Source organism: Macaca mulatta, chromosome 15, assembly GCF_049350105.2.
Source record: "Macaca mulatta isolate MMU2019108-1 chromosome 15, T2T-MMU8v2.0, whole genome shotgun sequence".
Lineage (NCBI taxonomy): Eukaryota > Metazoa > Chordata > Mammalia > Primates > Cercopithecidae > Macaca > Macaca mulatta.
This window is the reverse complement of record NC_133420.1, coordinates 19,858,023-19,882,201: the sequence shown is the minus strand read 5'-3', so window position 1 is coordinate 19,882,201 and position 24,179 is coordinate 19,858,023. Positions and strand designations below refer to the sequence as shown.

Genomic DNA, 24,179 nt, shown 5'->3' with positions numbered 1-24,179 from the left:
CCATTATACAAGTGGGAAAACAAAGGCTTGCAGAGGGATGTTACTTGCCCCCCTGCCTGGGCTAGGACCCCAAGAGTCTTGGGCTAGGGTAGGAACCAGATGTCCATGTCATCCTGAGCCAGAGGGGCAGGAGTTCCCTTACCGCAACAAGCTCTTTCTTTAGTACCAGGGTCATGGCGTCATTGGCACACTTTGTCTGGATCAGGGACATGAGCAGCTCTGGGCTGCAAGTGTCCTTGGGAGGAGTGGTCTGGATCGGTGCGGGTGAGGTCTGCAGCCTACCACCTGTGGGGAAGCAGAGGCAGGCCAGGCGGATGGTCACTGGGTGCCTGCACCAGGCTCTTTTTTTTTTTTTTTTTTTGAGACGGAGTCTCGCTCTGCCACCCAGGCTGGAGTGCAGTGGCCGGATCTCAGCTCACTGCAGGCTCCACCTCCCGGGTTCATGCAATTCTCCTGCCTCAGCCTCCCCAGTAGCTGGGACTACAGGCGCCCGCCACCTCGCCCGGCTAGTTTTTTGTCTTTTTTAGTAGAGACGGGGTTTCACCGTGTCAGCCAGGATGGTCTCGATCTCCTGACCTCGTGATCCGCCTGCCTCGGCCTCCCAAAGTGCTGGGATTACAGGCTTGAGCCACCGCGCCCGGCCTTTTTTTTTTTTTTTTTTTGAGACGGAGTTTTGCTCTGTTACCCAGGCTGGAGTGCAGTGGCACGATCTCGATCTCGGCTCACTGCAACCTCCGCGTCCTGGTTTCAAGTGACTCTCAGGCTGTTCTGATTAGCTACTCCCATTGTTCCCCCATGCAGATGAGAAAAATGAGGCTGAGAGAGGCTAATGTACCTTGCCCAAGCTCACACAGAGGGGCTTCACCAACAGTGTGGCCACTGATCCAAGGGAGAGGAAGGGAAGGGAGGGGCAGGGGGAGGGTGCTCACCACAGCTAGGGGCATGAAGTGAGACAACGCTGGCCAGCGGTAGCTCCACGAAGGATGCCACAACGCTGGCATTGAGCATCCGGGCCTCCCCCAGCAGGCCTTGGGGTGTGTCTGGGAGCTTGAAGCCACGAATGTTCTTCTCTGGAAAGATCTTGAAGGAGTATTCTCCAGTGGTCTAATGGTGGGGAGAGAGGCAGAGCAGGGGACCATGGACACAGTCTGTGCCACAGCAGGCTAGCCAGGGTTATGCCAGGCCTCGGTCCTGCTGTGTCCCCACTCCTGCTGTGTCCTCTGCCTGACCCCTTGCTTCACCTATGGACATAGGTGATTTGTCCTTCAACTCAGCTCAGGGGTTCACCTCTCCAGGAAACGTCCCTGATCCAGAGGTTGGGAGTTTGGGTTTTATGTCCCGGGAGCTGCGCAAAACTCACCCAGATCTGCATGTTGTGGTTGGCGTCGATGAGCCAGGACACGTAGGGGGGACCCTGCAGGATGAGGACGGCATCGGGATCCCCAGACGCGCAGCTCAGTTCCACCTTCACCGTCACCGTCCGGGGCCTGCGGGGAGACAGATGCGGATGGAACGCTGAAGCGGACAGGCCAGGCGGGGAGCGAGACCTGGCGTCGGATGGGCGGCGGCTGCACTCTTACCTGGCCAGGTATGGGTCTATGGGATAGAGATGGGACTGGGGCCAGGTTTGTGCCTAAAGGGGAGGGGCTCATAAGGGGGCGGGGCCTAGAGTAGGAGAATGGCTGTGGTCTCACGGGGCTGCGGCGGGGCTGGGGCTGGGACCCGGGAGGGGCTTCATAAGGGACGGGGGGGTGGGGGTGGGGGTTGGGGGACGGGGGGGGCGTGGGGAGGGGGGGTAGTCGTCTCTCGGGGGTGGGGCCTAGTGTCGGGGTGGGGCAAGACACTTACCCGGCCGAGTGGCCCGGCAGGACCCTCAGGATGTGCGCCTCCTTGTGGCCGGCCACACCTTCCAAGCGGCAGCCCCGGACCAAGGCTGGGATACGCGGCCGCCACTCGAGCGTGCGGCCCATGTCCTGGCTGGCTTCCAGCATGCAGAAGGACAGTGAGCCCTGGGCTGCGGAGACACGCGCACCTCAGTGCCTTCCCCCAGCAGCCCTGCACCTAACAGAGCCTCACCCTCACCCACAGCCAAAGGTAGCGGTGGTGGGGCAGGCAGGACGGTGCTGCAGAGGTGGAGAGGCGTCAGAGGACCCAGGTTGGAACATCCCTTCCACACTTACCTGCCAAGTGACCCTCTGCAAGTCCCCGGGCCTCCGTTTCATCTGTCAACACAGGGTTAACATAAGGGATGAGCCCATGACACATTGTTAGGGTGCAGCCCCGAAACCACCCAACAAGACCTGAAATGATAGATTTATCTGTGTACATGTACATGTTTATTGTCACCTCCCTCATCACAGTATCAGCTCTAGGAGGGCAGGGCCTGAGTGTGTCCCCACAGTGTCCCCAAGTGCCTAGCATAATAGGGCTTTGGCACACAGTAGATGCACAGTAAATCATGAAAATGCCGGGGTTTTTTAGGTCAAAAACTGGCATTTCACATGTTTCGATTTGATATTTGGTGAAGGAGCCATCACTGTCTCAAGGCAGCACTGGTTTGCGGCATGTGACCTGTGGCACTTTGTGTCCCCTCTTGCACTCTTGGTGTCCAAGTCTGAGGCGTGGGCCAGAGGAGCTCAGATTCCTCTTGAGCAGTGCCATGAGCCCAGAGAGGTTGCTGGGGAAACTGACCTTGGCCCAGTCGGAGGAGGACGCTCTGGGGGTCATCCAGCTCGGCAGCAGAGGCGATGGGGCCCCTCTCAGCTGCCCACTCGAGGATCTGGGTCTTGGGGAAGGATGGCAGCTCTGTGGTGTTGACTCCCGGGGGCTCTTGGAAGGTGACCAGGTTGGGATTCTGGGGAGGCATGTGGAGGCTCAGAATGCTGTTCCTGGCCCTGTGTCCCCTCTACCCCACGTAGGAGGTCAGGAAGTAATTTGTGGAGTCAGCCCATTGGCTGAGAGAAAGACGCCAGAGCTGAGAATGCTGTCTAGTGGATCTGCAGTCAGCCCAGAACCCCCCCTAGCAGTCAGATCAGCCCCTTCTCCCTTCCATACCTGGGGGGCCGGATGAACACACCACCTTGTTCATCCACCTGTCCAAACGTCACCCACCCCTCCAGAGCTGTTCTCATTCAACCCACATCTACACCATCATGCAGCTGTCTCTCCCTACACCCCGAGGCTCTGGATCTCCCTACACTTGGAGGGTCCACAGGGGACAACGTCTACCTTGCCCATCATTGCACAGTGCTTGACACATAATAGGCACTGAGAAATATTTGTCTGACTCTGGGCCCTGGGCCCATCACAGGATCCTGACATGCCAGCCTCACCCTGACACCCGGCCTGTGGTGAGTGCTTCCTGCTTATGGGAAGAAAGGGAGAAAGGGAGGAAAGAAGAAAGGGATGGATGAATGAATAGATGAATTAAAGACAGATATCAGTGGTCCCTGCCCTAGGGGATATTACCATTCAGAAACTACACATGCATCAAGTCATTTGAAGCAATAGAAGACAGAATTTTATTTAATAAGAAACAAAGGAGCCAGACAGATCTCCTGGTTGGACAGGGATGGGGAATCTGGGTGGCTCCAGCATCTCACTGCCTATCCTGCCAGTGCCCCTGAAGAGATGGGGGCCGGGGGAGAGGAGGAAAGCAGACAGGGAAGACTTCCTGGAGGAGTGACTCTGGAAAGCTGAAGGATTCAGAGGAAGCTGTTGGGACCACTGACTGAGCTCCTTCGTGTACAGTCTCCAGAGCCAGGGCCATTGAGCTGAATGAAGCAGCAGCAGCAGAAGGGCAAAAGGACTTCAGGTTGGATTTAAAAATATTTTTGGCTGGGCGCGGTGGCTCAAGCCTGTAATCCCAGCACTTTGGGAGGCCGAGACGGGCGGATCACGAGGTCAGGAGATCGAGACCATCCTGGCTAACACAGTGAAACCCCGTCTCCACTAAAAATACAGAAACTTAGCCAGGTGAGGTGGCAGGCGCCTGTAGTCCCAGCTACTCGGGAGGCTGAGGCAGGAGAATGGCGTAAACCCAGGAGGTGGAGCTTGCAGTGAGCTGATATCCGGCCACTGCACTCCAGCCTGGGTGACAGAGCGAGACTCCGTCTCAAAAAAAAAAAAAAAAAAAATTTAATTGTTATTTTTTAGAAACGAGGGTCTCACTATGTTTCCCAGGTTGGTCTCTAACTTCTGGCCTCAAGAGACCCTCCTGGCCAGGCACAGTGGCTCATGCCTATAATCTCAGCACTTTGAGAGGCCGAGGTGGGTGGATCCCCTGAGGTCAGGAGTTTGAGACCAGCCTAGCCAACATAGTATGAAACCCTGTCTCTACTAAAAATACAAAAAATTAGCCAGGCGTGGTGGCGGGTGCCTGTAATCCCAGCTATTCGGGAGGCTGAGGCAGGAGAATTGCTTGAACCCAGGAGGCGAAGGTTGCAGTGAGGCGAGATCGGGCCATTGCACTCCAGCCTGGGCAACAAGAGTGAAACTCTGTCTCAAAAAAAAGGAGACCCTCCTGCCTCAGCTTCCCAAAGTGTTGGGATTACAGACATGAGCCAGGTCGCCCGGCCCAAGCTAGATATTGAGGACTGCCAGATGGCAACAGTAGAGAAGACACCCTAGAATGACCCATCTAGAAGGAAGCAGATACCTTCTCTGCAGGAATTCAACAAGGGGGGAAAGTGATGGGCACCTTGCGTGAGGAACCCAGCCCGCGGAATGGGAAAGGGCTGGGACACTGGCTTTACATAGCTGGGTTGGGAAAAGGATCTGATCCTTGAGTCATCCTCTGTAAAATGGGGATACAGCAGGGCTCGACGTCTGTTGGTCGCCTGGCACTGGGTCTGGCACCAAGGCCGCGCCTTGGCCTCTTTGTCCCCTTTGGCCACGGGCCCCAGGGAGCCCGCTCGGGAAGCTGCACGGCCCCAGGAGGAAGGCGGCGTGGCCGAGGCTAGAGCCGGCGGCTGCTGCGACCTTCCGGCTGACGGGCGCGTTTCATTCCTGCGTCACCCTGGGCGGCACGGACTCAGATCAGGAATGGGGAGGATCCATGACAAAGGCCACGCCCCCTCTGGGACCTCGATTCCTCTTCTGGGCGCCGAGGGATGGGCTGCAAGGAGTCAAATCCTCTTGGCCCTGGTGGTTGGATTTGGCCCCCTCCCTCCTAGGACTTTCACATGCTGGCTTGGTCGTGTCTGACTGTCTCTGTGCTGTCCCTATCACCAGTCTAGAAGCTTCTCCCCTGTCCCCCACGCCCAACTTTGCTCAAGCCTGCCTCCTTCCCCCAGTGGGTATGTTTCTTTTTCTGCCTCTCTCCCCTTTGCTATCTTTGCTCTCCCCCGGGCTCTCCCCTTCCTGCCCTCTGCTTTCTCTCTTGTAAACAACAGCTGCTCACATCTGGGGCCCACCTCCCAGACATTCCACGTGGAGGAGGCAGTGCTGGCAAGCCACCCCACCTCCTCCAGCCCTGACCCCTGGCAGTGGTCCCAGCTCCCTGGCCTCCTGTCTCTGGTGGATGTCTCTAACACTTGCTAAAACTTGAGGCTTTTGGTTGTTTGTTTTTAACTTTTTTCCCAAATCCACAGCTGACCCGAAAACTTGAGTTTTTAAAAAAATATTTTTTTTTCTCCAAAATAGGCCAAATCCATTTAAAGCAACTCTTGAATACTCAACAAAGTGTAAAGAACCAAATAAATGTTTTTCCTAATCCCACTTCCCAGCCATAACCACTGTTAACACATTGTTAGGTTTTCTTTTTTTTTTTTTTTTTTTTTTTGAGACGGAGTCTCGCTCTGTCGCCCAGGCTGGAGTGCAGTGGCCGGATCTCAGCTCACTGCAAGCTCCGCCTCCTGGGTTTACGCCATTCTCCTGCCTCAGCCTCCCGAGTGGCTGGGACTGCAGCTGCCCGCCACCTTGCCCGGCTAGTTTTTTGTATTTTTTAGTAGAGACAGGGTTTCACCATGTTGGCCAGGATGGTCTCGATCTCCTGACCTCGTGATCCGCCCGTCTCGGCCTCCCAAAGTGCTGGGATTACAGGCTTGAGCCACCTCACCCGGCCTCATTGTTAGGTTTTCTCCTGGCTCTTTTCCTCTGTCTTTAAATATTTTCAAATATATGTCACGTAACTTTTTCAAAGACAATGAAAAGATTATCTTATAAAATGCTGAGTTCAGTTGTCCCACTGGACAGAGAGGCAAACTGAGACTATGCAGAGGACCAGAGTTGGCCAGGGCTGCACATCAGCCTGACTCCCACCTCTTGGTCTAGACTCTTTACTGTAGTCCTGCTGCCCTCTGGGTTCTCTCTGGTAAAGATCATTGGATTCACCAGGCAGGACCCTGGTGAATAATGTCAGGATGAAAGGGAGAAGCAGGGCCGGGCCGCTAGGGTGGGAGACCCTGGCCCACAGAGATAGACAGCAGGGACCTCCCATGGCCAGAGCCTCAGCCTGGGGTTGGTGGGAACACACTCACGTAGGCCAAGTGCAGTGGGATTCCCAGGGCCTGGAGCTGCAGGAAAACATTGCTGTTTACACTGAGGACCAGAAGCACCTCTCGGGGCTGGGTGCCATTTTGCTTGGATGCCTGGAGAGTCAGCTCCAGCTGTGACAGGTCCTGGGGAACACAGAGGGGAGACGCACACAGACCAGTTAGATTTGCATAGGTTGTGTCACCCAGATAGGCAGTGATGACTTGGGTGCTTCCACTCCAATCTCCCTGCCTGCTCTGTCCACCCTCGCCTCCCAGTGCCCGGGGTAGTGCCTGGCCCTCTGGCCATCCTTAGGGAATTCACACTAAACAAATGAAGGAGGTAAGCCCAGCAAATCTGAAGAGAGGAAAAAAATTAGGCTGGACACAGTGGCTCACGCCTGTAATCCCAGCACTTTGGGAGGCTGAGGCGGGTGGATCACCTGAGGCAGGTGGATCTCGAACTCAGGAGTTCGAGACCAGCCTGTCCAACAAGGTGAAACCCCGTTTTACTAAAAATACAAAAAATTAGCCAGGTGTGGTGGTGGACGCCTGTAATTCCAGCTACTTGGGAGGCTGAGGCAGGAGAATCTCTTGAACCCAGGAGGTGGAGGTTGCAGTGAGCCAAGAATGCGCCATTACACTCCAGCCTGGGCAACAAGAGTAAAGCTCTGTCTCAAAAAAAAAAAAAAAAAAAAAAAAAAGGATGAGCCTGAACTTCATCCATCAAGGATCAAGGTTTATTATTTCTTTTCTTTTTTTTTTTTTTTTTGAGACGGAGTCTCCCTGTCACCAGGCTGGAGTGCAGTGACACAATCTTGGCTCACTGCAACCTCTGCCTCCTGAGTTCAAGTGATCCTCCTGCCTCAGCTTCCCAAGTAGCTAGGACTACAGGTGTATGCCAACACACCCAGATAATTTTGGTAGTTTTAGTAGAGATGGGGTTTCACCATTTTGGCCAGGCTGGTCTCGATCTCTTGACCTCGTGATCCACCCGCCTCAGCCTCCCAAAGTGCTAGGATTATAGGCATGAGCCACCGCGCCTGGTAAGATTTATTATTTCTACTGAGCACCTATTGTGTACTGGGCCTTAGGGAGTGTCCTGTGTGTGGAGGCAGCGATCCCCCGCCCCGTCATCCCCACCAACTCTCCTGCTGTCCCTGAGTGACAGCTCTGCTTCCAGCCCACATGAGACAGTCACAGTTGCTCTCCCAGTTTGCAGTATTCCTGCTTGTCTTACCATTTTAAAGTACTAAAATCCTGGGGCGTTGTTTTTGGTATAATGCCATTATTTTGATATAAGAATGTGAAGTTGAAATCATTTATGTCTTGAGACGTACCCACTGCATTAACATTTTTAATTGTTCAATGGTGTATACATTTAGAATGTTTTTATAACAACAACAACAACAACAATACCTACCTACCATGTAAATAGGGCCTATTAAATCCCAGGACTGCTCTAAGTGCTTTACACATTAACTCATTTAATCCTTGCAACAAACTTAAGAGGTAAATATCGTTTTTTGTTTGTTTGTTTTTTTGTTTGTTTTTTTTGAGACAGAGTCTTACTGTGTTGCCCAGTCTGGAGTGCAGGGGTGCTATCTCGGCTCACTGCAAACTCTGCCTCCCAGGTTCACGCCATTCTCCTGCCTCAGCCTCCCGAGTAGCTGGGACTACAGGCGCCCGCCACCACACCCGGCTACCTTTTTGTATTTTTAGTAGAGACGGGGTTTCACCGTGTTAGCCAGGTTGGTCTCGATCTCCTGACCTCGTGATCCACTCGCCTCGGCCTCCCAAACTGCTGGGATTACAGGCGTGAGCCACTGTGCCCAGCCTTTTTTTTTTTTTTTTTTTTTAAGAGACAGAGTCGGGCGGGCGCGGTGGCTCAAGCCTGTAATCCCAGCACTTTGGGAGGCCAAGACGGGCGGATCACGAGGTCAGGAGATCAAGACTATCCTGGCTAACACGGTGAAACCCCGTCTCTACTAAAAAATACAAAAAACTAGCCGCGTGAGGTGGCGGGCACCTGTAGTCCCAGCTACTCGGGAGGCTGAGGTGGGAGAATGGCGTAAACCCGGGAGGCGGAGCTTGCAGTGAGCTGAGATCCGGCCACTGCACTCCAGCCTGGGCGACAGAGAGAGACTCTGTCTCAAAAAAAAAAAAAAAAAAAAAGGAGACAGAGTCTCCCTCTGTTGCCCAGGTTGGAGTGCAGTGACACGATCTCGGCCCACTGCAACCTCTGCCTCCTGGGTTCAAGCAATTCTCCTGCCTCAGCCTCCCGAGTAGCTGGGATTACAGGCACCTGCCACTACACCGGCTAATTTTTGTATTTTTACTAGAGATGGAGTTTTACCATGTTGGCCAGGCTGGCTTTTATTTATTTTTTCTTTGAGGTGGAGGCTCGCTCTGTCACCCAGGCTGGAGTGCAGTGGCGCAATCTTGGCTCACTGCAACCTCTGCCTCCTGGGTTCAAGTGATTCTCCTGCCTCAGCCTCCCGAGTAGCTGGGACTACAGGCACCAGCTACCATGCCTGGCTAATTTTTGTATTTTTAGTAGAGACAGGGTTTCACCATGTTGGTCAGGCTGGTCTCGAACTCTGACCTTGTGACCCACCTGCCTCAGCCTCCCAAAGTGCTGGGATTATAGGCATGAACCACCCCGCCCGACTTTTTTTTGAGACAGGGTCTTGCTCTGTCACCCAGGATGGAATGCAGTGGCACAATCTCGGCTCACTACAACCTGAGGTTCAAGCAATTCTCCTGCCTCAGCCTCCTGAGTAGGTAGGACTACAGGTGTGTGCCACCACACCAGATTAATTTCTTTTTTTTTTTTTTTTTTTTGAGACGGAGTCTTGCTTTGTTGCCCAGGCTGGAGTGCAGTGGTGCAATCTTGGCTCGCCACAAGCTCTGCCTTCTGGGTTCATGCCATTCTCCTGCCTCAGCCTCCTGAGTAGCTGGGACTACAGGCATGCACCACCACGCCTGGCTAATTTTTTTTTTTTTTTTGTATTTTTAGTAGAGACGGGGTTTCACCGTGTTAGCCAGGATGGTCTCGATCTCCTGACCTCGTGATCCGCCCGCCTCAGCCTCCCAAAGTGCCGGGATTACAGGCATGAGCCAATGTGCCCGGCTGATTTTTTTTTATATTTTTAGTAGAGACAGGGTTTCACTATGTTGGCCAGGCTGGCTTTTCTTTGTTTTTTGAGACAGGGTCTTGCTCTGCTGTCCAGGCTGAAGTGCAGTAGTGCAGTCATGGCTCACTGCAGCCTCAACCTCCTAGGCTCAAGCAATTCTCCCACCTCGGCTTCCCAAAGTACCAGAATTACAGGCATGAGCTACCATTCTTTTTTTTTTTTTTTTTGAGACAGAGTCTTGCTCTGTTGCCCAGGCTGGAGTGCAATGGCACAACTTTGGCTCACTGCAACCTCTGCCTCCTGGGTCAAGCAATTCTCCTGCCTCAGTGTCCTGAGTAGCTGGGACTACAGGTGAGTGCCACCATGGCTGGCTAATTTTTGTATTTTTAGTAGAGATGGGGTTTCAGCATGTTCGCCAGACTGGTCTTAAATTCTTGACCTCAAATGATCTGCCCACCTCGGCCTCCCAAAGTGCTGGAATTACAGGCATGAGCCACTGCGCCCGGCCACCATTATTTTCACTTACAGATGAGGGAACCAAAGCCCTGAGAGGTGAAGTCATTTGCCTTTGATGACACAGGAAGTCAGCCAGGGGCTGGGATTGGTGCGGAGACAGGCCTGTGCTCTCACGTTTTTCTTTTCTTTTCTTTTTTTTTTTTTTTTTTGAGATGGAGTTTCACTCTTCCTGCCCAGGCTGGAGTGCAATGGTGCGATCCCAGCTCACTGCAACCTCCACCTCCTGGGTTCAAGTGATTCTCTTGCCTCAGCCTCCCAAGGAGCTAGGACTACAGGTGCATGCCACCATGCCCAGCTAATTTTTGTATTTTTAGTAAAGATGGGGTTTCGCCATGTTGGCCAGGATGGGCTCAAACTCCTGACCTCAGGTGATCCGCCCGCCTTGGCCTCCCGGTGCTAGGATTATAGGCATGAGCCACCGCACCCAACCACTCTCACATTTTTCTACACATTTTTGTGTAGCACATCCTTCCCTAGCACATTTTTCTACACCTTATTCCCAAGAAGAAAAAGAACACAGCGATCCACAAGGCAGTGTCTATTGAAAGAATGACCTCAAAGGCTTTCTGAACTAGTGGCATGTGAACAGGTGAGTGCTGAGACTAAGACAGGAAGGCCGGGAGTGGTGGCTCACGCCTGTAATCCCAGCACTTTGGGAGGCTGAGGTGGGCGGATCACCTGAGTTTGGGAGTTCAAGACCAGCCTGACCAACATGGAGAAACCCCGTCTCTACTAAAAATACTAAATTAGCCGGGTGTGGTGGCACACGCCTGTAATCCCAGCTACTCGGGAGGCTGAGGTAGGAGAATCGCTTGAACCCCAGGAGGTGCAGGTTGCATTGAGACAAGATTGCGCCATTGAACTCCAGCCTGGGCAACAAGAGTGAAACTCCGCCTAAAAAAAAAAAAAGACAGGTAAGCCTCAGAAGCTCTTGTGAGTACAAGGACAATGACAAATGTAGTTTGCTGAAACACAGACTCCCAGTGCTCTCATACAAAAGCTGCCAGTCTAAAAGATGATTCAAAAGCTCTCTTCAAAGTTATGAAAAAGGGGAAGGATATTTTTTTTTTTTTTTTTTTTTTTTTTGAGACGGAGTCTCGCTCTGTCGCCCGGGCTGGAGTGCAGTGGCCGGATCTCAGCTCACTGCAAGCTCCGCCTCCCGGGTTTACGCCATTCTCCTGCCTCAGCCTCCCAAGTAGCTGGGACTACAGGCGCCCGCCACCTCGCCCGGCTAGTTTTTTTTTTTTTTTTTGTATTTTTTAGTAGAGACGGGGTTTCACCGTGTTAGCCAGGATGGTCTTGATCTCCTGACCTCGTGATCCGCCCGTCTCGGCCTCCCAAAGTGCTGGGATTACAGGCTTGAGCCACCGCGCCCGGCCGGGGAAGGATATTTCAAGATGAAGACACCAGTGGAAAGTTTTGAGATTTAACTTCTAATCATCTTGTCATTTCCCCAACGGACGTCACAAAGCCAGAGACAGTGTTTCAGTCACTGGAAAAATCTGCCCAGAAATATTTCTGTTACTCAATAATGATACCATCATTACTCTTTGCTTTTAAGTTTCCTCTTTAAAACACAAAAAGAACAAATAATAGTCTTTCATTTTCAATGTGTCACAAATATTTTGTTTCTTTTTTTAAGGCTCATCTGCAGTAGAAAGTAGAAACCCCGTCTCTACTAAAAATACAAGTGAAGCAGTGAGAGTGGAGAAGGAACAAAGCAATTTGTAATTGGTTATGATCAATTACTTGTAAACACTCACAAAAATTTTTTTTCATTTTAGTTGCCATTTAGTTTTTTTTTTATTTATTATTATTTTTTGAGATGGAGTCTTGCTCTGTTGCCATGCTGGAGTGCAATGGCACAATCTCAGCTCACTGCACCCTCCACCTCCTGGGGTTCAGTGATTCTCCTGCCTCAGCCACGGGAGGAGCTGGGACTACAGGCGTGCACCACCATGCCCAGCTAATTTTTGTATTTTTTTTTTTTTTTGAGATGGAGTCTTGCTCTGTCGCCCAGGCTAAAGTGCAGCGATCTCCGCTTACCGCAACCTCCACCTCCTGGGTTCAAGCGATTCTCCTGCCTCAGACTCCTGAGTAACTGGGATTACGGGCGCTCGCCACTGCACCCGGCTAGTTTTTGTATTTTTAGTAGAGACGGGGTTTCTTCATCTTGGCCAGGCTGGTCTCAAACTCCTGACCTCATGATCCATGCGCCTCGGTCTCCCACAGTGCTGGGATTACAGGCATGTGCCACCGTGCCCAGCCTAATTTTTGTATTTTTAGTGGAGAAGGGGTTTCACCCTTTTGGCCAGGATGGTCTTAATCTCTTGACCTGTGATCTGCCTGCCTCAGCCTCCCAAAGTGCTGGGATTATAGGCATGAGCCACTGTGCCCACTTAGGTTAGTTATTTTTAAATAATTATTTTATGCTAATTTATGGAATAAGATATGTTTCAAATTTATGTTTGTATAAGTTCATGTTTTGATTAATGTTTTCTAGTGGATTTATAACTTTTGGTTTTCCAAATATATTGTTTCATCAGCTTTGAATATATATATATTATACATATTATATATATAATTCTTTTTCTTTTAAGACAGGGTCTCCCTCTGTTGCCCAGGCTGGAGTGCAGTGGCATGATTGCTCACTGCAACTTCTGCCTCTCAGGATCAAGTGATCCTCCTGCCGTAGCCTCCTAAATAGCTGGGACTACAGGCATACACCAGTACACCTGGCTAATTTTTGTATTTTTTGTAGAGATGGGGTTTCACTATGTTGCTCAGGCTGGTGTTGAACTCCTGGACTCAAACGATCCACCCACCTCGGCCTCCCAAAGTGCTGGGATTACAGGTGTGAGCCACCATGCCTGACAGTTTTTAAAAATATTATGCTTTCTTGGCCAGGCACAGTGGCTCATGCCTGTAATCCCAGCATGCTGGGAGGCGGAGGCGGGTAGATCACGAGGTCAGGAGATGGAGACCATCCTGGCTAACACAGTGAAACCTTGTTTCTACTAAAAAAATACAAAAAAAAATTAGCCGTGTGTGGTGATGGGTGCCTGTAGTCCCAGCTACTCAGGAGGCTGAGGCAGGAGAATGGTGTGAACCAGGGAGGCAGAGCTTGCAGTGAGCCGAGATGGCGCCATTGCACTCCAGCCTGGGCAACCGAGTGAGACTCCATCTCAACAAAAAAAAGCAAAAAATTATGCTTTCTAAAGACTTAAAAGTTGAATACTGGATTTAATACTGTATTTTAATAAAATATGAAATACATATCTACATGTCCGAAATGACATTTTGTTCCAGGATTGTGATCACACACACAGACACACACACACACACACACACACACACAAAAGATAGAAAAGAAAAGAAAAAAGAAGCAAAGCTAGGCTTGGTGGCTCATGCAAGTAATGCCAGTATTTTGAGAGGCAGGAGGATCGCTTGATGCCATGAGTGTGAGACCAGCCTGGGCCACGTAGTGACACCCTGTCTTCAGAAAAAATAAAAATAAAGAAGCAGGATTGTGATCATTCCTGGAAATTCATGGGAGCAATGTGATACCCATCCGTGTGGTGTCGGGAAAGGCACTGGCACAACTGAGCTGCCAGCATTGCTGAGAATGAATCCGCCCCAGCCTCTTTACCCTGATGGGATGCATACTTGAACAATCGAATATGGTTTAGACACCTCTGTGTGTATACCAAAACCGCTCAACTGTACACTTTACATGGGTGAATTTTATCTTAATAAAGCTATTTAAAAAACAGCAGAATATCTTGAATTGCTGATACTGAATTCCTGCAAAATAATTTCTCATGGGTGCCCAGCCTGTGCTGTGGATGGGCGTGAGCTATGAGGGAAGCAGGCACCAATATTCTCCCATTTTGCAGATACAGCATAGAAGCTGCTGGGGGCTGGGCACGGTGTCTCACACCTGTAATCCCAGCACTTTGGGAGGCTGAGGCAGGTGGATCACTTGAGGTCAGGAGTTCGAGACCAGCCTGGCCAACATGGTGAAATCCAGTCTCTACTAAAAATACAAAAATTAGCCGGGTGTGGTGACGGGCACCTGCAGTCCCAGCTACTTGGGAGGCTGAGGCAGGAGAATCACTCGAACCCAGGAGGCGGAGGTTGTTGTGAACCAAGATCGTGTGACTGCACTCCAGCCTGGGTGACAGAGCAAGACTCTGTCCCACTCCCCCACCCCCACAAAAAAAAAGAAGCAGCTGCTGCTGGGGAGTGACTGAGTTAGGAGCCCAGCGCACGTCATCCTGGTGCCAGAATGGGGCCTGCATTCCCTGGACCATGTCCTCTCTCTCCACTGCACCTCTCTGCCAGATTGCCCTACGGTCCATTGCTGTGCGGCCCCACCTGCTTGTCCCCACCCGGAGGAAAGAACTGCAATGCTCACATGATGAAGAGATGGGCCCCCAGCAGGAGACAGCACAGCCTGTGGTGGATGAGGACATCCATCCACCATCCCATGGTGACACCCACAGGCCAAGCGTGCTGCAGGAGTCAGGGTGCAGTCTGATGGCCAAGCCCTGAGTGGGGAGGAAGGAGCCCCGTGGCCATCCAGTCCTGCTGCTGCTCCGCCACTGTCCCTGTTCCTCTATGCCTCAGTTTTCCTCATCTGTGAAATGGGGGTAGGACAGGGATGGGAACCAATACCAGGTGGGGCTATGGATAAAGGAAATGAAAAAAAGGGAAGTGCAGGTCACAGCCTGGTCATGCTGGGTGTGAGGGTGACGGGGAGGCCGAAACTTCGGGATGTTTGTCGGGACACTCAGCTCTCATCCCAGAGCTCACGAACCAAAGCTACCACTCAGTTGTCACTGAGTCCTTCCCTGCAGGCTTGAGGGCAGGTAGGAGGTGGGGGCCTTGAGTCACATGGCAAGTGAGTATGGGGAAACTCAGGGGGGCTGGAAAGCTGGGTGCTCAGGTTCTCTGAGCTGCAGGGCCAAGCTGAAAGCCAGCTGGTTACCAGAAAAACCCAGTCAGGGTTTCTACAGCAAACATTTCCCTCCCCACGGCCCTGACTCACTGCCATGGCCACTCACACGCACACCGACTTCCCCCTTCTCTCCCGGCCGGGGGCCCCAGAGGCAAAGAACGATGGCGCCAGCCTTGCCCCCAACCCCAAGCTCCTAGCCTTCCTCATGGGACCCTGGGAATTCCGCAGTCTGGCCAGCCCCTCACCCCCAGCCCAGCCAGCCTGCACCTACCCGGTCCCCTCCCTGAGCGGGTGGGCGGGAGACCTTGTTTCTATTTTTGTGCCAATGTCCCACAGATGCCATTGTTGCCCAGCAGTTGGTGGCGGGAAGGGGGGATTTCGATGAGGAGGCCCTGAGTGCTAGTAGCCACTTATAGAAAGTCGCTTCCAGCAATTCTTCTAGGAGTGGAGCCTCAGGGCTGCCTGCAGCCCCCACCCTCCCAGGGCCAGACCAGAGGCAGTCAGATTGGAGCCAGCCATCCCTCTGTCCACCTCAGAAAACTCAGATGATCCTACAGGCAGGGTGGCAGGGGAAGGGATCAAAGCCAGACAGACCTGAATTCAGATGGGAGCTCCGTCATTAGCCTATGACCTTGGACAGTCACCATGCCTCTCTAGGCCTCAGTTTCCTGATTTGGAAAATGGTATTCCCGCTTCATAGACTTAGGAGGTTTCAGTGCGATTCTGCCTGCAAAGTAGGTTGTCCAGTACCCAGCTAAACATGTGGGAGTAGTTTGGCTTTTTTTTTTTTTTTTTTTTTTGAGACAGAGTCTTGCTCTGTCAGCCAAGCTGGAGTGCAGTGGCACGATCTCGGCTCACTGCAACCTCCGCCTCCTGGGTTCAAGTAATTCTCCTGGTTTAGCCTCCTGAGTAGCTGGGACTACAGGCACCCGCCACCATGCCCGGCTAATTTTTGTATTTTTAGTAGAGACGGCCAGGCTGGTCTCGAACTCCCGACCTCAAATGTTCCACCCATCTCGGCCTCCCAAAGTGCTGAGATTACAGGCGTACGTCACCACGCCTGGCCTGGTTGGCTTTTTAATCCCACTGATTCTCCCCTTGCACAGTCATCCATGGAGAGCCATCCATGGTTTAGGGGCTGGGAAGCATGGGTCCAGTTAGAGGTGGGCTGCAGCTAGTGAGAACTACAAATCTCTCAGCCATGCCTCACTATGGCATCCTATCTCTGAGCCTCAGCCTCCCCATCTGTGCAGGGAGGAGTTGAGCTCAGTGATGTTCTAGAATTGTGTGGCCCCTAGATCCCAGGCTGCCTCCTGGGGGTCCCAGCATTTTACATCTAGGAGTCCTGGTCTCCAGCCAGATGGAAACAGAATGGGTTTTCAGAATCCCCTGGAGAAATATGCTTCTTCCTCAGCTGAGGGGGCCCCTGGTACCTCCAGTCCTTCTGGTGGTCAGCCCACGTATCCTCACCTCTCCAACTCATTTGCCTGTCTGAGAGGCCGGCACTGGGCCCAGCCTGGGGCTTCTGTGTTCTCAAAGCAGGACAGAAAAAGCATAACTCTGTCCTCAGGAGCTTGGCAGAGAATAAACCAACACGTCCAAACCACCAGACATAAACAGCAAGGGACACCATCAGCCCCCTTGGGAATAGCTAATCACCAAATGCTTATAAGAATGTACAGTTTTCTGGCCGGGCGCGGTGGCTCAAGCCTGTAATCCCAGCACTTTGGGAGTCCGAGACGGGTGGATCACGAGGTCAGGAGATGGAGACCATCCTGGCTAACACGGTGAAACCCCGTCTCTACTAAAAAATACAAAAAACTAGCCAGGCGAGGTGGCGGGCGCCTGTAGTCCCAGCTACTCGGGAGGCTGAGGCAGGAGAATGGCGTGAACCCGGGAGGCGAAGCTTGCAGTGAGCCAAGATCTGGCCACTGCACTCCAGCCTGGGTGACAGAGCAAGACTCTGTCTCAAAAAAAAAAAAAAAAGAGTGTACAGTTTTCCTTCCTTTCTTTCATCTTCTCTCCCTTCCCCCCTCCTTTCTCTTATCCATCCATCTTCTCATCCATCCACCCATCCATCCATCCATCCATCCACCCACCCATCCACCCACCCATCCACCCATCCATCCATCCTCCCATCCATCCATCCATCTATCCATCCATCCATCCATCCTCCCATCCATCCATCCATCCATCCATCCATCCATCCATCCATCCATCCTCCCATCCATCTATCCTCCCATCCATCCATCCATCCATCCATCCTCCCATCCATCCATTCATCCATCCATCCTCTTATGCATCCATCCATCCATCCATCCATCCATCCTCTCACTCATCCATCCATCCATCCTCCCATCCATCCATCCATCCATCCATCCTCTTATGCATCCATCCATCCATCCATCCTCTCACTCATCCATCCATCCTCTCATCCATCCATTCATCCATCCATCCTCTCATTCATCCATCTATCTATCCATCCATCCTCTCATCCATTCATCCATCCATCCATCCATCCATCCATCCTCCCATCCATCCATCCATCCATCCTCCCATCCATCCTCCCATCCATCTATCCTCCCACGCATCCATCCATCCATCCATCCTCCCATCCATCCATCCATCCATCCTCTTATGCATCCATCCATCCATCCATCCTCTCACTCATCCATCCATCCTCTCATCCATCCATCCATCCATCCATCCTCTCATTCATCCATCTATCTATCCATCCATCCTCTCATCCATCCATCCATCCATCCATCCATCCATCCATCCATCCATCCATCCTCTCATCCATCCATCCATCCATCCATCCATCCTCTCATCCATCCATCCATCCATCCATCCATCCATCCTCTCATCCATCCATCCATCCATCCATCCATCCATCCATCCATCCATCCATCCAACAGATATTGATTCTTGGGCTGACTCCAAGCTTAACACCAAGGATGCAGCAGTAAGAGGGCAGGCACAATCCCTGCTCAGCCCATCTGATCCCCTCAACCCGCAATCCTGCCCCTTCAGCAAGCCTGCCTCTAATATTTGCAAGGCCTGAGACAAGAATACAAATGGCAGCCTCTGGTCCCAGTCCTTTCTCCTTTTCATCACTGTGGTTCTGACAGCCCAGCAAGGGTGTTCATGTGTCCACATGTGGACATCTCAGCCCAGATACCCAAACTCCACCATGCCTGCCTCCCCAAGTAGCCAACTCAACCATCCTTCAGGTCTGGGGGAGCTCACGTAGCCATGCAGTGCTCCTCTGGAGGATGGAACAGGAAAGATCCCTGCAGCCCTGAGAGAAGGCTCAAAGCCATTTGGGATTCTGGGGTCCTGGGTACCCAGAGCATCATCTAGAAGGGAGGGGTACAGGTTTCAGAGGGGTACATCCCTTTGGCCCCACAGATTCCCCACCCTGGGAGAGGGCTGCCATTGGCAGAGGGCCAGAGGGAAACTGCTTCCCCCGAGCCCAGGCAGGGGTCCCCTTTGCCCAAGTCTGAGGGCTGTGCTACCTTCCATGGCCTCCCACAGCCTCCCAGGACAGTCTGGGGGAGCTAAGGTCCCTCCCGGCTCTCTCTCTGCCTGAGTGGCCTTGCCTGCCCCTCTGGTCAACAGTGAGTCAGTGCTGGGCCCTGCAGGCTCTGTCTGTTCAGGGGTGGGTGGGGTCTCAGCTGCCCCAAGTTTGCCCAGGAGCCGGTGAATCAGTGCTGACCCAGCTCTGCCCTGGCCTGGCTGCCTGTGCGTTTGTTAGGAGGACAGCAGATCGGCCCAGACAGCCTGACGGGAATTGCTGAGACACCAGGCTGGTTTCCTGTCTCCGAGGGTCAGGATGTGACCCTGGGCCCCCTCCCGGAATCCAGGCTCCGGCCTGCCCTTCAGGGACCCAGCGAGATCCAGCCCCTGCCCAGCGGGGCTGTCTGCAGACCTGACCGGCACACGCACTGAGCGGCACTTCCCCAAGGCTCTCGGCTGCCACCGCCCATCTACCACCCACCCACAGGAAATCTGAGGATTCTGAGGGATGGACGGGAAAGCCACTTCTCTGTGCCAGGGATCGAAGAAGCCGGCCATAGGTCAGGAGGGATTGCGCTGGCTGCTAAGAGCCACCACCCCCACTACCACGGCCAGCCCCATGCCTCTAGGCCTTTGCTATGCACTGGCTTCTGCCTGGAATGCCCTCTACCCTGCTATTGGGCTAGATACCAGCGGCCTTTTCCCTAATGCCCCTCCCTCCTCTACCTTCAGTGCTCGTCACCCCATCACCCGCGGCCCCCTGAAGCTCCACTTGCTGATCCCACCACTCAGTACCAGAGCTGCTGATGCCACCTGTGCCTCCCTGGCTCTACCTTCTCTCTGCATCATCCACACAGGCTGGGCACAGAGTGGGCACCTGGTGAGGGCTGCGCAAGGGGGGACTGTGAGCTCTAGACCCCACTCTTAGGGGATGCCTGGGGAGGAAGGTGCCTCCCAGGGAAACCACAGGTTCCTTAGTGGTCACAGCAGTAGGGGCTGGCGGGATCATGGGCACAACCCTCAGGGCAGGGAGACAAGAAGCACCAGGAGGAGGAAGGCCCAGCTCTGTGAGACTGGACCTCAGCTTGCCCTGCTGAAAATGAATTCACAGCCCTGCCCCACTGATCTTTTTTTTTTTTTTTTTTTTTTTTTTTTTTGAGACAGGGTCTCGCTTTGTCACTCAGGCTGGAGTGCAGTGGCGCGAACTCGGCTCACTGCAACCTCCGCCTCCCAGATTCAAGTGATTCTCTTGCCTCAGCCTTCCTAGTAGCTGGGATTACAGGCACCTGCCACCACACCTGGCTAATTTTTGTATTTTTCGTAGAGATGGGGTTTCACCATGTTGGCCAGGCTAGTCTCAGACTCCTAACCTCAAGTGATCTGCCTGCCTCAGCCTCCCAAAGTGCTGGGATGGGATTACAGGCATGAGCCACCATGCCTGGCCTGCCCCATTGATCTTGTAGCAATAACCATTGAGGTTCAAATTATTCAACTGATGCAAAGACGTTCTGTAAACGGTAACAGCCCTGGCAAAATGAGGATGTTTGCAGGTGAGAAATGGAGCCCAGAGAGAAATAATAATAACAATAACCGTAGCCACCATACGTTGAGCAGTCGCTCTGGGCAGGTCCGGCGCTTGGTGTTTTGCTTGCACCATCCCGCCGGATTCTTACAACACCCCTGGGAGGTAGGTGCTGTTAATGAATGGTTCCAGGTTTCCCATGGGAAAATCAAAGCTTAGAGGTGGCCCAAGGTAATGTGGCTCTCAGAGGTGGAGTCGCAGTTCAATTGGAGGGCTGTCTGGCTCCAGAACCTGTGTTCTCAATCCCTGCATCAACGTCACACAGCAGTGCACACATTTGTGCACGCATGCATGCATTCAGTCACACATTATTTGGGGCCGGACGCAGTGGCTCATGCCTGTAATCCCTGCACTCTGGGAGGCCGATGCGGGCGGATCATTTGAGGTCAGGAGTTCAAAACTAGCCTCTCCAACATGGTGAAACCCCGTCTCTACTAAAAATACAAAAATTAGCTGGGTGTGGTGGCGGACGCCTGTAATCCCAGCTACTTGGGAGTCTGAGGCAAAAACAAACAAACAAAAACAACAAAAAACCAACAAACAAAAAGAGTGATTTGGTGTAAGCCAGGTCCCTGGACCAGATTCTGCTACTCTGTGTTCTCAGGCGAGCTCCTGAGTCCAAGAAAGGTGTATCTACCAGCGAGTGGGGAGAAGGACCACCCTCGGCACACCAGATGCTATGCGAGGTGCTGGCCAGGGACAGATCCAGGACTGAACCCTGGGTTTCCTGGACCCCAGATGTCTCTACCACTTCCTCAAATGAACATCCCTCAAAGCCCTGAAGCTTGTAGCCTGGCTCCTTGAATTAAAAGGTGGAAGCTCACTGGAGCGAGTTCCCTAGAAGACGCAGAGGCTGACGGGAAGATTTTGTTGTCATGAACTGAGGGATTCTTGGAATATGGCATGAGTCACAGTGGCCCCCTGCCGTGTCCCTAAAATCCCTCCAAGAACTGTCATTGCTCACAGGATAAAGATAAACTTCTTAATATGGCGACAAGCCTTTGCCATCTCCCCTGTCCTGCTGGGGAACCTCTAGCTCCTGCCACCTGATGACCCCAGACAGAGCCTGCTCCCTCTGACTCTGCATTCACTCTATTCTGTACTCTTCCACACCACCTCCTTCCTTGGTGAGCTCCTGGACATCCATGACGTTGCTTCTTCCAGGCCCAAGTCTCCTTAGCTTCTAAGATCAGATGAGATCAGGTGTGTTCAGGATGGTGTGGCCATAACAAGCCCTGCCTAATCCTGTAGCAGCTGGGGTACCCTGGCCCCATGCCCCCTGAGAACGCACCAGTCCCCTGGATCTTGGCTGGCTATCTACAAACCTGTCTACACGCCTGTCTCCCATAGACCTGGACACCTGCCTAGGGGCCCTCCTCTCACCCTGGCCCCGTATTGAACAATTCGGTTGGGGGATCCCAGTCACCCAGAGGAGGCACAGGGACCTGAACGTTAAAACAAACAACGTGAACTAACAGAGGCAGTCCTATTTTGAATATCATTACCAAATTTGAAAAAAAATGACAATGCCTATGAAAACCACATAAAGTGTGTTTGGCACTATCTATGATTTGGAAATTATCAAAGCCCACAGTCCTCGTGGAGGGCAGGGCGGTGGGGAGCAGGGTCCCCCGATATTGGTGGTCTGAGCACTTTCTTATCACTGCACAAATGCAGGGCAACTTAACAGTTTTGGGGGCAGACTGGCCATAAGTTTACCCGGAGCTGACACAGCGAAGTTGTTATCAGGACCTAAGGCCACACCAACCAGGTGTAACCTCCAGTCCAACCAGGCCAGAAGCCACGTGAATACTGAGATCCACCTGGGGAACCAAGTGGCAGGCTGGCTCTGGCATCCCCAGGGATCTAGTGTGAACTCTGGCCCTGGGCATGTCACTCCACTGCTCTCAGCCAGCCTCAGTTTCCTCCTCCAAGAAGTGGGGATAATAACAGACCCTGGCAGATGAGCCTCGGGAGGCTTAATACATGTGAGATGCTTAATTCCTGGCGTAGAGTTGGCCCTAGCACCGTCTCTAGCACATAGTGCTTAACAAACATGTTATTATTATTAAGGACAAACATATCAGACAAACTGATGGTGGGCTGGGGGGGGGGGTCTCCTGGGGAGAATCGTCTCCAGGCCGCAGCAGCCTTTGGATCTCTGAGGGTCACAGATGTTCAATAGGGGACATTCCAGGGAGAAAGATCTGGGCTCAACTGAGAAGCACTTTTCTTTTTCTTTTTTTTTTCTTTTTTTTTTTTTTTGAGACAAGGTCTCACTCTGTCACCCAGGCTTGAGTGCGGTGGTGCAATGTCGGCTCACTGCAACCTCCGTCTCCTGGGTTCAAGTGATTCTCCTGCCTCAGCCTCCCGAGTAGCTGGGATTGCAGGCACACACCACCACGCCCAGCTAATTTTTGTATTTTTAGTAGAGACGGGGTTTCACCATGTTGGCCAGGATGGTCTCGATCTCCTGACGTCGTGATCCACCTGCCTCGGCCTCCCAAAGTGCTGGGATTACAGGCGTGAGCCACCACGGCTGGCCCAAGAAGCACTTTTCAAAGTCTGAGCTCCCTAGAGAGAAGCTGCGTGCGTCCTCTAAGATTCCGTGAGGTCTCCACCATCGGAGGTGCATAAACGAGACTCGCTTGATGCCCCCACCCATCTGGCTCTTCTCTACTCAGCTCTTCCCACCTGAGTCTTGTGGTGGCACCCACAAGATTGCCCTGATCCAGACCCTGCCCCTAGAAATGGCACCTCTTATGGGCCCTTTGAGATGCCCACATCACTCTTTTGGCAGGGGGCCTAATGAGGACTCAGCCACTGCCCCAGGGATGCCACAAGGAAGGCACCCCTCACCCCTTCTGCCTTGGAGCTTCCTCTGAGCCCGCACCTGACCCTGCCATGGGACACTCACCCTTGGGAACTCCAGGAAGAGAACATGGACTTCAAGGATGGCATTGGGCGCCTGAGCCACGCAGCCCTTCGAGACCTGGCTAGTGGTATATGTCACCTTGCCCCTCTCGGGGTCCACAGGCTGAAGGTCACAATGGACTGTTTCTGCAAGACCTGTTGGAGAAATCCAGAAAGAGGCTAGGTGAGAATAAGGTGATGGCAATGACTCCTACTTTCCAAACTTCTCCTAGGGACTTGACATGAGCTAAGGGCTTTCCTGCACCATCACAGCCACCTTACGAGGTGGATATCATTATATTTATTCCATGGATTGAAAAACCAAGGCTTGGAGAGGAAATATCTCCTGCCCAAGGTCAGTGTTACTACGTAAAGGATTGATGAATAAAAGGACACCCAGCTAAATTCAAATTTCAGATAAACAATGAGTAAATTTTTTGAAGTATTAGTATATTGCAAATATTGCACAGAACATACTTATACTAAATTTTCATTGTTTATCTGAAATTCAGATTTCACTGGGCCTCATATATATGTGTATATATACACACATATATACATATATAGATATACATATATAGATATATACATATATACAGATATATACACATAGATATACATATATACATATATAGATATAAATATATACAGATATATGCATATATATACATATATACATATACAGATATATATACACATATACAGATATACATATATACATATACAGATATACATATATAAACACATACATATATATTTTTTGAGATGGAGTTTTGCTCTTGTTGCCCAGGCTGGAGTGCAATGGTGTGATCTCAGCTCACTGCAGCCTCCGCCTCCTGGGTTCAAACGATTCTCCTGCCTCAGCCTCCCAAGTAGCTGGGGTTACAGGCATGCACCACCACACCTGGCTAATTTTGTATTTTTAGTAGAGACAGGGTTTCTCCATGTTGGTCAGGCTAGTCTCGAACTCCTGACCTCAGGTGATCCGCCCACTTCGGCCTCTCAAAGTGCTGGGATTACAGGCGTGAGCCACCATGCCCAGCCAGTCTCCTATATTTTTATTATTTATTTTTTAAAAT

At 52.1% G+C, this 24,179-nt stretch overlaps 1 protein-coding gene and 2 long non-coding RNA genes across 17 annotated transcripts in view; 2 read left to right on the top strand and 1 right to left on the bottom strand.

Moving 5' to 3' along the window:
- Nucleotides 1–24,179, bottom strand: part of ENG (endoglin) — a 44,473-nt gene that overhangs the window by 9,464 nt on the left and 10,830 nt on the right. For 4 of the 15 annotated variants that reach the window (XR_013405449.1, XR_013405447.1, XR_013405448.1 and 1 more), the window contains exons 2-9: nt 23,105–23,256; nt 6,480–6,620; nt 2,692–2,854; nt 2,181–2,222; nt 1,849–2,014; nt 1,361–1,487; nt 930–1,104; nt 143–285 (exon numbers count right to left, since the gene is read on the bottom strand). Coding sequence is in view for 12 of the 15 variants with exons in the window: in XM_028834787.2 (XP_028690620.2) it covers nt 143–285; nt 930–1,104; nt 1,361–1,487; nt 1,849–2,014; nt 2,181–2,222; nt 2,692–2,854; nt 6,480–6,620; nt 23,105–23,256 (1,109 nt within the window). In the remaining 3 variants the exon portion in view is untranslated. Of the gene's footprint in view, nt 1–142; nt 330–865; nt 1,105–1,360; nt 1,488–1,848; nt 2,015–2,180; nt 2,223–2,691; nt 2,883–6,413; nt 6,621–23,104; nt 23,312–24,179 lie in introns of all 15 variants that reach the window. The other 11 variants (XM_077967702.1, XM_077967711.1, XM_077967704.1 and 8 more) reach the window with 7 other exon arrangements.
- LOC144335090 (uncharacterized) lies at nt 15,852–23,145 on the top strand. The gene is made up of 2 exons (XR_013405531.1): nt 15,852–16,798; nt 22,737–23,145. It is a non-coding gene; the product is annotated as an uncharacterized LOC144335090 (long non-coding RNA).
- On the top strand, nt 19,731–22,466 carry LOC144335091 (uncharacterized). The gene is made up of 2 exons (XR_013405532.1): nt 19,731–19,871; nt 20,684–22,466. It is a non-coding gene; the product is annotated as an uncharacterized LOC144335091 (long non-coding RNA).